Source organism: Tribolium madens, unplaced genomic scaffold (genome assembly GCF_015345945.1).
Source record: "Tribolium madens isolate multiple individuals breed KSU strain unplaced genomic scaffold, Tmad_KSU_1.1 Scaffold_11;HRSCAF=98;Tcas5.2_LG3b, whole genome shotgun sequence".
Classification (NCBI taxonomy): domain Eukaryota; kingdom Metazoa; phylum Arthropoda; class Insecta; order Coleoptera; family Tenebrionidae; genus Tribolium; species Tribolium madens.
In genome coordinates this window covers 4,062,210-4,076,112 of record NW_025400975.1, presented here as the reverse complement: position 1 = coordinate 4,076,112, position 13,903 = coordinate 4,062,210, and the positions used below count along the sequence as shown (strand labels likewise).

General features: G+C 29.8%; 2 protein-coding genes across 2 annotated transcripts in view; one reads left to right on the top strand and one right to left on the bottom strand.

The window, feature by feature from the left end:
- The window catches only part of LOC123003865 (C-type lectin 37Db), a 23,818-nt gene extending 12,616 nt beyond the window's left edge, over nt 1-11,202 (bottom strand). The window contains exons 1-2 of the mRNA XM_044396900.1: nt 11,024-11,202; nt 324-590 (exon numbers count right to left, since the gene is read on the bottom strand). Coding sequence (XP_044252835.1) covers nt 324-590; nt 11,024-11,099 — 343 coding nt within the window. The 5' untranslated portion in view covers nt 11,100-11,202. The remainder of the gene's footprint in view (nt 1-323; nt 591-11,023) is intronic.
- A 1,112-nt stretch (nt 11,203-12,314) lies between these two features.
- On the top strand, nt 12,315-13,760 carry LOC123004663 (regulation of nuclear pre-mRNA domain-containing protein 1B). The gene is made up of 5 exons (XM_044398029.1): nt 12,315-12,566; nt 12,619-12,852; nt 12,900-13,184; nt 13,236-13,411; nt 13,458-13,760. Exons 1-5 carry the CDS (start codon nt 12,416-12,418, stop codon nt 13,602-13,604), a joined length of 993 nt encoding a protein of 330 aa, XP_044253964.1. The 5' UTR covers nt 12,315-12,415; the 3' UTR covers nt 13,605-13,760.
- The last annotated feature ends 143 nt before the right edge of the window (nt 13,761-13,903 follow it).

Sequence of the window (13,903 nt, the reverse complement as noted above, 5' to 3'; positions counted from 1 at the left end):
TTAATTATTTTAAACGATATTTTTTTAGTAAAAGTAAAATATATCACACATGTCTGTGCCAAGAAAATTAATATCTTACAAATTATGAAAAAAATGAGCCCAATTTAAAATTAGAATAAAATTTACTTTTTTTAATTTTTAAAATCGAACCATGAATAAAAATTCTACAGCGCCTGCCGTTTTTCAAAGTTCACCCTGTATTAAAGTATCCCTTCAAAAAGTTTGTGTTTTTTAATCAACTCTATTAGGTATACAAAATATCAAAAAAAGTTTAAATGTCATCATTACAGAGTTTTTGTATTTTGTTGTAAATTTGAACGTGCCTTGAAAGTCGTCCTCGTCTTTGGTTTCGTCGTTGTAGAACGTGACTCGCTCCGATTCGCCGTTTTCGAGTGTCTCGTCCGTAGTATTGAGAACATCCTGTATATTATTATTAGGTTTCCTCCTCGCTCTCGGTAAAATATCCCAAACGGTGGGCGCCTTCAAAGGCCGATGATTATTTGGAAACAATCGTTTTTCCAAGTAGTTTTGTAAAATTTGTTCGGTTATTTTGTTCTGTCTTGCAATCTCCCGATAATCCAATTGATACCCTGAAAGCATTAAAATGATCAGTGTTGTATCAGTTTTAGAGTAAGTAATACTACAAGCGAAAGGGATTAGCAATGCAAGGTGGTATCATGCAATATTAGTGTCAAAGCACACAACACTGATTATTTTAATACAACTATTTTTCTACTCAAAATATTTACTTCTTGGACGTAATTACCGCTGACCTTAGCCCAAATACCTCAAATCAACAATTGATGAAAATTACACAATTATTATCCCAACAATGGAACAAGTTGTTGCATCACAACAAAAAATCATCAATCATTTATCAATTTTTCAAATTTAAACGTTTTCAGACCTGATTCTGCTGAAAGTTGCACGAATTTCAGGTCAATTTTCCGCGATTTTTTCAGTAGGAACTCGAAATCTAATCAAATTAAAGGTGATTAGAAGACAAACAAGTTGGAATAATTTCTATTTGTGACTGAAATCGGTGCTAAGGCCAGATTTGTAAACTTTAATTCTCCTATTTGGTATCTTGTTTATTGCAATAAAACCACGAAACGTCGGCGTTTTGCCACAATGCAAATTTGGTACTTTTTGTTGATTATTTGAATAGGAAATATTAAAAAAAAACAGTTTATAAGCTTAAAAACTGTCAAACTAAAATATAGTTTTGTTTAATTTTCTTAAGTGAAATGAAATAAATAAGAAATGTTTTTTTCAGTTAATATTTCTATTCGATAACAAATTAATTTATAAATATACTCGGTTTCAATATTTATAACATGCATGTAGTGCAAAAAGTTCATTTTGGAAAGTTAAAGTATTTATTCATCAATTATTTAAATATCACTATTACCTGCGGAATAATTTTATAATTATTTTGTACAAAAACTGCAAAAACACCCTGAACCTACTTTCAAAGAGAAAGATTCATTACTAAACTTGAAAATTTTGTGCTTTAAGAGTGAATTCCAACAAATTATATAACTAATTATAAAGCAAATTAAATAAAATGAGAAAACTAAACGTTTCTTTTGACGAACGTAGTGAGGCGAATAATTCAGCTGAGCCACATAAACTCACTTTTACTCCGAAAAACATACACTATTTTATTCAGATTGAAAGTAAAGAGCAAAACCTAATTAGCAAGTAAATGTACAAAATAATCAAGGCGTTTTGCAAGTAATGAAATCATAACAATTCTTATAAACAAATATCACGCGTCAATTTCTGATGATCTACAGAAATTGCTGAAGCGGCAAAAAACGTCTAGGCGCAAAAATAGAATTTTTACACCCTGGCTGAAAGGTAAAACTTTTACTTGTGACATTTAGTCACAAAAGTGGTCACTTTTGTGACGTTTGCGGATAAAAATTTTTCTCCACACCTTTCATTTAAAATAACAATCACACATTTATTTTTTCATTGACTTAACCTTTTCATTATTAATCGTTATTGACTTGCGATTCATTTAAATCGTGAATTACAAATTAAGACAAAAAAATTAACAGAATCGTGGGGCTGAAACAACTCGTGACTTACTCTTTCATCACATTTAATAATAATAAAAAAAAAATAATATGATTAAGCTTAAATTTGCACACAATGGCGATACTTAAAAATACCAAGCCTATTATTGATTCAGCTTTTTTAAGTCCTTGTCTGTGCTAATTAGATTCCATCAAGATAAAGTTATTAACTTGAAAAAAATTGGTGTTGAATTTAAGTGTTGAAGAAGGGAAATATTATGGGAAATTTGCGTTAATTAACAATCATTTTGTGGTACAAGAGAATGTCAAGATGCATAAGAGTGCAATTAAGTTCATTCTTGATCTCGTTTCTTCGATTTATTGATCCACAATTGAATGCAGTTGCGTAATTGACCATTCCTCTAATGCTTTTATACAGGGTGTTTGAAAAAAAACGTTAAAAGATTTCAGGTCAAAATAAGAAAAAAGTTTTTATGGTCCGGAAATGGTCCTAAGGGACATACAGCGTGTTCCAGCGAGTTGAAAAAGTTTTTTAAAAAAATTGTATAGGACACTGATAGATACTAATCTAGTGCATTACCTAAAATTATTTTCAACCATAGTACAGCATGTCCCAAAAATAAGTTACGATATAAACTTATGTTTTTATTTAAATGAAACACCGTATGTTTTTTGGCATTCTTGGATGTAGCCTTTTTTAAAACAATGTTTTTACGCTAAATTTCTATTAGTCGATTTAGCTTAGTTTTAGAAATAAGACGTTTTTTTGACGAAAACATGCATTTTTTAAAAATTTATTACACAAATACTAAGACAGCTAGAACAAATTTTTTCTTACTTCTGCAAAGGAGAAAGTACAGAATTTAAAACTGTAGCAATTGCTAAATAATTATTTAGTGTTTTGCATTTCTAAAGATTAATAAATTAAGAAGTTTGTTAAAAGTTAAATAAGTTAAAAAATTTAAATGGAACATATTTAACATATGATTTATTTTTGCATCTAATACATTGATAAAGCATTGTTGATACTATTGCAACCATAGTAATTCCACCACGGATCACTTGTCCCTTAATTTATCTAGAGATTGTTAAAGTCGTTATAAATACTGAAATTCGAACTATTTTATTGTAAAAATAAAGAATAATGGATTCAGTTTAACATAAATGTGATTATTAAGTGATAATTCTTCCGTTTTGCACAAAAAACTGTGCACTTTTTACTAAAATATCTGGAAAACTACTTGTAGAGCATTTTAACCAAAAACATCCCATTGGGGGCTGATTTTTTTTTCATTTTAACGTTTAAAAAAAACTCTTTTTTTAAGAAAGTTTTACGCAAAATATCTTGAAAACCACTTGTAATAGAGCATTTTAACCAAAAGTATCCTATTTAGCCCTTGATTTTTCGCCTGGAAAACATATTATGAAAATTCCTCTACCTGCAATTTTTTCATGTTTACTATCAAAAAAATACTTTTTTTTAAGAAAGTTAGATGCAAAATGTTTCGAAAAATGCTTGTCGTAGAGCATTTTAACCAAAAGCATCTCCTTGAGCACTTAATTTTACGTCTTGACAAACTGTATTTTGACAATTTTAAAAAATATTTTTTTATTTTTACAGTTCAAAACAACCTCTTTTTTAGGGAAAGTTTAATAGAAAAAATCTCGAAAACTATTTATCGTAGAGCATTTTAACCAACAGCATCCCGTTCAACGCTTAATTTTGTCTAAAAACTATATAAAATTTTCAATTTCACAGTTAAACGCAAAATAATGGATTCAGTTTAACACAAATATGATTATTAAGTGATATTTCTTCCATTTCTTGTGCAACTGTGCACTTTTTACTAATAAAACAATAGTAATAATTTTTTTAATGTTTAACGTTAAATATATTTTTAGTTATTGATTATAAACACCTAAAAGTAAATAATTTTTGAAAGACAATTTAATAATAATCTTTTAAATGCAAAAACAATAAATAAGGTGTTCCATTTAAATTTTATAAGTTATTAAACTTTTAACACACGCCTTCATTTTTTTTTATCTTTGCAAATGCAAAACATTAAAAAAATGTTACAACCTTATAGCTTGTACCTTCTTCTTTGCGTTAGTAAAAAAATATTTCTAGATGTCCTAGTTTTTGTGTAATAAATTTTTAAAAAGTGCATGTTTTCGTCAAAAAAACCGTCTTATTTTTAAAACTAAGCAAAATCGACCAATAAAAGTTTAGCTTAAAAACATTGTCATAAAAATTTACATCCAAAAACGCTAAGAAACATATGATGTTTCATTTAAAAAAACACAAGGTTGTATTGTAACTTATTTTAGAGAAACGCTGTATAGTTGAAAATAATTTTAGGCGATGGACTAGATTAGTATCTATCAATGTCCTATTTAATTTCACCATTTAAAGGTCGCTATTGAACTTTTTCAACTCGCTGGGACAGCCTGTATGTCCATAGGAAGTTTTTTTCTTATTTTGACCTGGAAAACCACCCCACAAAATTTGCATTTTTTTTTTATAAGACAGAATTTCACGCAAAATAAAAAACAAGAAAGTTGATGAAAAAATCTTTGAGGAAGCTCCAGACTGTTATATCATACGACCTTTGCTTTTCTTTACACCTTTCAAATCATGACATGTCTTCAAAGGTGTGACAGTTTTTGTCACTTCAACACCGACTTGAATGAAAGATGATTACAACAGAGTCATTAAAGCGGAACTTGAGACCTAGTTATGATGTTTTTGTTTTAGTTTTGATTATGAAATCAACTTTTGCACACTATCAGGTGAAAAAAATTGATTCAAACTTTTATTTACGCGACACACGTAAATTACATCACTAGTGTACTAACAGTAAAATTTTTACATAATTGATACATATTCATTGGCTACTTGTAAGAAAATCTGATCACATTCCATCACAATGCATTGTTTCTTGTAAATAATAAGTCTCGATTTTTTTTTAAACTGACACCAAGGTTGAGACAAGGCAACAAAGGCGTGGTCCCTTTATTTATTTTCAATCAGAAATCATCAAATTGTGACCGATTAGCACAACAATGCGCGTAAACAAACATTTCATAATCGTAATGAAAGTCAAGAGCAAAGTAAAGAATGACTATCACCTTGCAAGGAGGTTTATAGAATTCTAGGGTTTTGATCTATTTGCGCAATTTACGCTTTTTTCGCTCGTTTTGATGACAAGTTGCTGTGAAAGCTGATTGGTCGTGACAATGGTGCAATTTTGAATGAGAAAGTGACACGCCCACGATCACCAATGATAAATGTTTTTGATGGTATCGGATCGTTATATAGTGTTAAGTTGATTTAATTTAGTCACTGATTAGACGTTGAGTGGCAGTTGAGTGTAAAAAAAATAATGAAGTTGCTTCATTTTTTGTCGAACTCAAAATCTCCAAAGATACTTGTCGTAGAGCATTTTAACTAGTACAAAACCATTTTTTAACATTTGAAAGCGCTAAATTTGATTTTGGTAAAAAAATTCAAACTCAATGCTCGCAAACGCTCAGAATAGGTTGATACCTCGAAAACTAATTGTCATAGAGCATTTTAACCAAGCCCTTCATTTTACTTCTAGTCTAGAAAACTATATTTTTAAATTTTTTGAAGCTTATTTTATTTTTACAGTTAAAAAAACTCTATGTTAGACGCAAAATACCTAGAAAACTACTTGTCGTAGAGTATTTTAACCAAAAGTATCCTATTCAGCGTTTGATTTTTTGTCTGGAAAACTATATTTTGAAAATTTTTTGTACCTGCTATTTTGTCATGTTTACCATTTAAGAAAGTTAGATGCAAAATATTTCAAAAACTATTTGTCGTAGAGATTTTGAAGATGTTTGAAACTCTTTTAGCAAAGTTAAACACAAAATATCACGAAAACTACTTGTCCAAGAGCATTTTAACCAAATACATCCTGTTCAGCGCTTAATTTTACGTCTTGAAAACTGTATTTTCAGAATATTTGAACCCTATTACTTGATTTTTAAAGTTAAAAAAAATATCCTTTTTAGTAAAGTTAGAGACAAAATATTTTGCAAACTGCTTGTCGTAGAGCATTTTAACCAAAGCATCCCGTTGAGTACTTAATTTTTTTGTCTAGAAAACTATATTTTGAATTTTTTTTTTGAATTTTTTTTTTTTGAATTTTTATAGTTCAAAAGAAAGGAAAGTTAGACGCAAAATATCTGGAAAACTACTTGTAGAGCATTTTAACCAAAAGTTTAGCCCTTGATTTTTCGTCTAGCAAACTATATTTTGAAAATTCTTCTACCTGCTATTTTTTCATGTTTACTATTCAAAAAAATACTCCTTTTTTAAGAAAGTTAGATGCAAAATGTTTCGAAAACTACGTGTCGTAGAGCATTTTAACTACATCTTGTCCAGCTCTTAGTTTTAGAAAACTGTATTTTGAAAATATTTGAAACCCTTTTAGCAAATATTATGTAAACTACTTATCCTGGAGCATTTTAAGCAAATGCATCCTGTTCAGCGCTTAATTTTACGTCTAGAAAACTGTATTTTCAGAATTTTTGAAACCTATTACTTCATTTTTACAGTTAAAAAAATTTCCTTTTTAGGAAAGTTATAGAGGTAAAATATTTTGTAAACTGCTTGTCGTAGAGCATTTTAACCAAAGCATCCCATTCAGCACTTAATTTTTTGTATAGAAAACTATATTTTAAAACCTATTTTTTATTTTTATCGTTCAAAAGAAACCTTTTTTTAGAAAAGTAGACGCTCAATATCTGGAAAATTACTTGTAAAGCATTTTGACCAAAAGCATCCTATTGAGGGTTGAAAATTTCTGAAAAGTATCTTTTTATTTTAACGGTTAAAAAAAACTCTTTTTTAAGAAAGTTTTACGCAAAATATCTCGAACACTACTTGTAATAGAGCATTTTAATCAAAAGTAGATACTTTTGAGCTATAGATTTAGCTCTTGATTTTTCGTCTGGAAAACTATACATATTTTGAAAATTCTTCTACCTGCTATTTTTTCATATTTACTATTTAAAAAATGCACAATGTTTAGAAAACTGCTCGTCGTAGAGCATTTTAACCAAAAGCATCTTGTTGAGCACTTAATTTTACGTCTTGAAAATTGTATTTTGACAATTTTAAAAACAATTTTTTTTATTTTTACAGTTCAAAAAAAACCTCTTTTTTAGGGAAAGTTTAATAGAAAAAATCTCGAAAACTATTTATCGTAGAGCATTTAACCAACAGCATCCCGTTCAACGCTTAATTTTGTCTAAAAAACTATATTTTGAAAATTTTCAATTTCACACTTTAAAAAAAAATATTTTTTAGAAAAGTTAAACGCAAAATAATAAATATTTTACGTAACATTCACTACTAAGTACCAATTTGCAATTACAAAACTGATTATAATGGTTATAATATTTGTAATCATTCGAACCTTCAATACACTTTTATTTCATTGCAGTTCATGATTTTTCGACGAGAAAATTGCCTTTTACCTACTGGTCAACGATATTTTCAAATTTTCCCTCATTATCCTTGTAATTAAATGAAATCGCAAGGATGTAAGAAATAAAACTGCTTGTAATGAATATAAAATCACGTGCAACAAGAAATGGTATCTTATTTACTAGTATTACTAGTATTAAAATACCATTGCATATCACCTATTACAGTTAAGAATGTTGCTAATTAATAACACTAGTAAAAAATTATGTAAACAAATACCGTTTTATGTTATATAATAATGCAATTGCAAATGTTGGTACAAGCACGTCGGTGACTTATTTCTCACTTTTCTTTACAAATCACTTGATTAACTATTTGACAAGGAAATCAAAAATCAATTTGATTTTTTTTGTGTATGTTTGCACTCAATAAAACAAGATTTAAAATCATATTAATAATTACTACTCTAGCTCTGATAGTCATAAATGCCAATAATTTAAGGAATAAATTACTAACCCAACCAGTTTTCTAACAAATCAAATTCATAAAGAGATTAATAATTATATTGTCATTTTGGAATTTATTACAACGAATTATTGTTTTGTTTAGTAGACTTGTTTTCGAATTTTTAGTACTAAAAGTTGCTTTAATAATTACTGACCTTTAACTCTGATTGGATCTATCCTCCTATGTAATAATGTGTAATTTATAATATGTAAAAAACTGAAAAATGTCAATGTCTGACTACTTGTTAAAAGCTCCAAAATTTGGTCATAATTGTTATAAAACAATTAGTGTTAAAAGTCAAGACCGAATTAGCAAATCCGGAAATTGTTCTTAATTGTGGTGTTCAATTATGAAAAGTAAGAAATGTGAAGGCAATCCGGTGTCTTCTTGGAAATGGCAAAATTATTTCCAACCAGAGCAAATTTTCAGTTTTTGCATAACAAATTTTAACAAAACTTGGTCATAAATCATATTTTTTTCAAATTATCCGACCTTCGCATTTTGAATTTTTTTTGAGTAGATTTTTCAGTTGTGATGCAATCTTGCACCTAGTTAAGGAGATTTTATAGGGTCGTCAGCTCTTTAATTTATCTCAATTACCCCACTTTTATAGGGTCAGCAGTTTACGAAGGGTCGTTGATCGAAACTCGAAATTTATTCAGTTTTTCACCTAAAATATTTCAAATTCTCGAGGATAGATAGGTGCTATATTTGGTCAGCAATTTCGCAAATATTTATTCCATTAACCTTAATACATATATACCAGATTTCGATCAAAATTCAATAGCAGGATATCCAAAACTTCGATGAAATTTTATTATTTCCAGATAACATTGTTGCATTGTCTATGAAAACCACAACTCGCTAATGAAATAATTCAATTATATAATAATTGACGCTAATCTAATTTGATTAAGCAATGATTTATTAATTACCTAATTATAATCAAAAAATAAAACTATTCGAACGTGTAATTACGGCGGTATTTGCTCAAGACTTTCGATTTCGGCCATAAAACTATTTAAAGAAATGTTTCAGAAAAACTGTTACCCGCCACTGGGCTGAATTTGAATTTTTAATTGTTACCATGACGATTTTTATTTTTGTGACACTGTCACCACAGTTACATACGGATTTCAGTGCGTTTCTATAGCAACCATCCAAATCAACTCACATAAGTGACTCGTCAAGAGTAAAAATGGGTTTTCAAATAAACAATTTTAATTTTAATTTGCAATTATAAAAAAAATTTTTTTGTATGATATAACACTACTGATTATAATAGTGTAATTAATATACCTAATTCGATTTTTATTGCAGTTTAATTAACAGGGCAATAAAGTCGAGTGAAATGTGGAGTAAAATAATTTTTTGCATAGACAAAATGACCGTTAAACTTGACGATTAGTGGGCATTGGCTTTTGCAACCGAATAAATAAATTCAAACGACTTTTACGCGATATTGGGGTCAAGTTGGGAAAATGGAAAGTGAAGTTTATCCGGAAGTTGAGAGTCTGTAGAAATTACTTGCATTGAGCCGAGAGCAACAATTAACATTACTATCAAGTAATTAAAAATTATTTTTAAAATCGGAATTTGTAAATGTGGGTCAGGTGGTAGGTAGGTATGCAAAAATTCCAAAAATTGGTCCATTGCATAAGAAATTAGTCTCAAAAACATCTGCATTATGCGAGAATTATGCAAAACTGGGATGTGTTAAAAATTTAAGATTTAAAAGGTCAGATTTTCGTGATTTTTTCTAGTGGAAAGTGAAATAAAAATCATTGATCGTGAAATAAGCTATAATTTTTGACTTTTCTTTTTAATAACTTATTTATAAAAACTGTTGACATAGGTTTTAAAAATAGATTCAAATTACTGTTTAAACTTCAAATTTTATGGAAATTGTATTCAAACAACATAAATTTGTTTGGAAAGTAAATAACATTCCAATCTGAGGATGGATAAATCTTTGAAAATTTTAGTACCTACTTAATTTTTGAAACCTTAAATTAGGGAATTTTAGTATTTAAATATAATTCAAGTTATTCACCTTTTAGTACATTCAACCCTAATTGATTAAAAAATTCAATAACATTTGGTTTTTTCACGAAAACGAGTTTCAGACATAATAAAACCATTAAAAAAGATAAAAATCTGTGGTAATTTACGAGAATATTATTTGAATTAAACCGAGAATGAAACAATTTAATTCAAAAAAAATATCATTTTTCGAATGTGTTTTTTTGGGAGTGTTTTATTTTTATACAAGGTGTCCGGAAAAAACGTTGAAAAATTTTGGGGGGTGGTTCAGTAGGTCAAAATAAGAAAAAAAGTTCTTATAGACTTATTTCGCAAATGTTTCCTAAACTCAAAAAAGTTCTTCCAAAGCAAAATTTTACGCCTTCTGTAGCTCTCTCAAAAGTATTTTTTCTTACCTTGACCTAGGAAATATACCTCCCAAAATCTTTCAAGGTTATTTCTGGACACCCTGTATAAAAGCTTCAGAATTTTATAGATTATTCAGCAGACATTGACACCGACTCAGATACATAAAAGCACTTTTTTCATATTGAGTTTTCGGTGAAACATCCAGTTTTTCGAGAAATGTGAGATCAATGACCAAATATTTTTATAATTTAATTGGAATATCAAAAAGTGGAAACTTTTGAAAAAATATCCGATTTTTATTAGTAATTTCTAATCCGTCTGGTATTTCGACGAGTACATACAGACATTAGAAAGTTACATAACAAGAAGAAGAAATTTCACTTTCTTGCTTTGACTGACATCAAAAAATAATTGAATTTTTCAAATGACGAACTTAATACGCAAACCGAACCACTTCTTGAAATGGAAATTGTTGTGCTGAAGGACAACATGCTGTTTGACCATTTCAGATCGCCAAACTTGCAAATCAAAAAAAGGTAGAGAGAGAATAAATTAAAATTGAAACTTAAAAAAATACAAAAATGTGGGCTTGTTATTAAATAATTGAACAAAAACTTACCATTTCTGAAATTGTTTCCGGAGTTGCACTGCATAGCAAGCACCAAAACGCAAATCGCGATTATTTGCGGTCGCATTTTGTCGCATTTATTTGCGGAAGATGGTCACAACACAAACGAAACGTTGCACAAACTGTCCGACAACTCGATGGCACCTGTACCACAGACAGTGCGAAAGTGTTAAGGCTTGAAAGTGGAATACGAGAGTATTTTAGGTTTAGGTCTTGGTGCAGCTTTCATTTTCAAGCAACATCCTTGATATAGAAGCACTATTTTTTATTTTTTCAAAAAATAATTCTTTCAATAGAAATTCTGAAGAAATACAAAGTGTAATCTCGACTTAATTTCTTAATTTTATTTATTTCATAAAGTAATAATCAAATTACTTTGAATGTGAAAAGTTGGGAAGTATGAGATTTCAAGTTCCTTAAACAATTAATATGTAAATGACATTTCAGACGGTTGGGAAATGACCACTTCCCAACTCGAAAACTAATAACAAAGTGACCATTTCTCAACTTGAACTGTCACATGTCATATTTTATCAAATTTAATGAACTCTTTATTGGCTTTCTGTTCTTTGAGTTTTTGATTACATTTATCACTTTTTTTTAATAATAATTCTAAAACTTTTTTAATCTCCCCTAATATTTTTTTTTAAATTGCAATTGCAATGTTATAAATAAATTTAAAAAAAGGAGGTTTTATTAGCATAATGTAATTCAATTAACAATAATAATGATTATTTAATTTCAAGTGCATATTTGGTTGCCTATACTAAAATTGTATTCCATGTTTAAGTTTATTCGCTATTAAAATAATTTGAGTGCCTTATTAACAAATTTAGAACAATGTTTTCTCAAGTTTTTTTTGTAAATATATATTTTTTTAAAATAGTGTGATATACAGTCACAACGCTACGTAGCCGTAGCCACCGCCAGGTGTGCACGGGCGTAATGTTGGTTGAGTAAAAATCTAATTAATTAATATTAACATAAAAAAATGCAGTTGCAATGTATTTAAGATAAAATAAAAAATAGCAACGCTTAATTGCCATAATGTATTAATATTAATAATATTAATAATTAGTTATCTATTTTAACGTGCATGTTTAGTTGCCTATACTAAAATTGTACTCCATGTTTATTCAAAATTAAAGAAAAATAGTTTGTGCTTTCTTACAAAATACCTATTCTAACGGGTTTAAAACAAAGTTTTTTTGTTTTTATTTGTAAATGTATTTTTTTTTTTAATTGTGGCACCGTCACAGCGCCACGTGTCCATAGCCACCGCCATCAGCCCGAAATGTCAACTGTCAACTTCTGATTTGCAATATTTGTGGTTATATTTACACTTTTTTCATTAAATTCTAAACTAAATACAAACCGTGTTAAATGGCAGGCTTTACCGAATCGGCTTTTATCAAAAAACTAACCGATTTAAACAATTCCTCGCAAAGTATCCAAACATTGTCTTTTTGGTTAATTCATCACAGAAAACACTACAGCACAGTGGTGAAATTATGGGGCAGAGAACTGGTCAAAGGTACGAAACATTGAAATTTAATAGTTTCACACACCCACGATGTTTTTTTCAGCCAAGGACAGCAAAAAACTAACATTCATGTACCTCGCAAACGACGTGATCCAAAACAGCCGCAAAAAGGGGCCCGAATACGGCCAGGAGTTCGGGGCTCACTTGAAAAAGGCTTTCGAACACATGTCCGACGCCGAGGAGAAAACCAAAAGCAGTTTGGAACGATTATTAACGATTTGGAGCGAAAGAGGGATTTATAACGAGACTCAAATCACCGAATTTAGGAGCGCATTAAGTGAGTTTTTGTCATTTCTCCGACACAATTTCACAATTTTGTTACAGAGAAAGAGGGTCCTCCGGCGAAAAAAGCCAAAACCGATGGAAAGCCCCCCAAAGAGAAGAAAAAGTCTGAACATGAAGTCACAGTAGAAGTGGACGGGATGGTGGAGACGCATGTGCATTTGAGTCCACACACGCCGGCCGGGGACCCCCCTGAGCCCGAGGAACTGATCAAAGCCATCCAAGACTTGGAGAATAACATCGCGTCGGCGGATGAGGGGGTGAGACAACGGATTGCCCAATTGCCCCCTTCGGTGACTGAAATTTCGTCAATAGCAAACCTACAAGGCTAGTTTTTCGATTTTTCACGAGTTGTATCACTAATTTTTTTATAACCAGATAAAGAACAGGCGGAGAAATTAAGTCAACAAGTCAACGAAGCTGTAACGTTACTAAATGAGTACAACAGTCGACTCGCCACTGAAATGGAACATCGTAAGAAAGTTTCGTCTATGATTAGGGATTTTCTTCAGGTACAGCAAGAATTGTTGGCTCAAGCTGAGCAAAATTTAGAGGTAAAACACTGTTTGATGTCTTCGTTTATTTATGGGAAATTTCTAGGAGTATCAAGATAAATTAATCAAAGTCTATAGTGTTCGAAATGAGTTGAAATCTCACATTCAGAATTTACCCGATTTGACGCAACTACCGAACGTAACCGACGGGTTAGCCCCGTTACCGTCTGCAGAACATTTATTTATGCCTTAAATTGTGATTTTTCACACCGTGTTTAAGTGTCGACTGGCGTTAGCTAAATTTTAATCATATTTTAGTTATGCATAATTATATTTATTCAAGCACAGGGTGCGCTAGTTTTAATAGTTGTCAAAGAATTTTTAAATAAATTTGATTTATTGACATGCATTTTACTGTATTTCCCTATCAACGAATATTAAACAAACGAGGAGCCGTTAAGTAAAAGTATCAATTATTTGAAAAAATTCCACCGTAATTCCGATAGTTCTCAAAAATTTGATGTAATTTTAAAAAGGAATTATCAGTAGTAA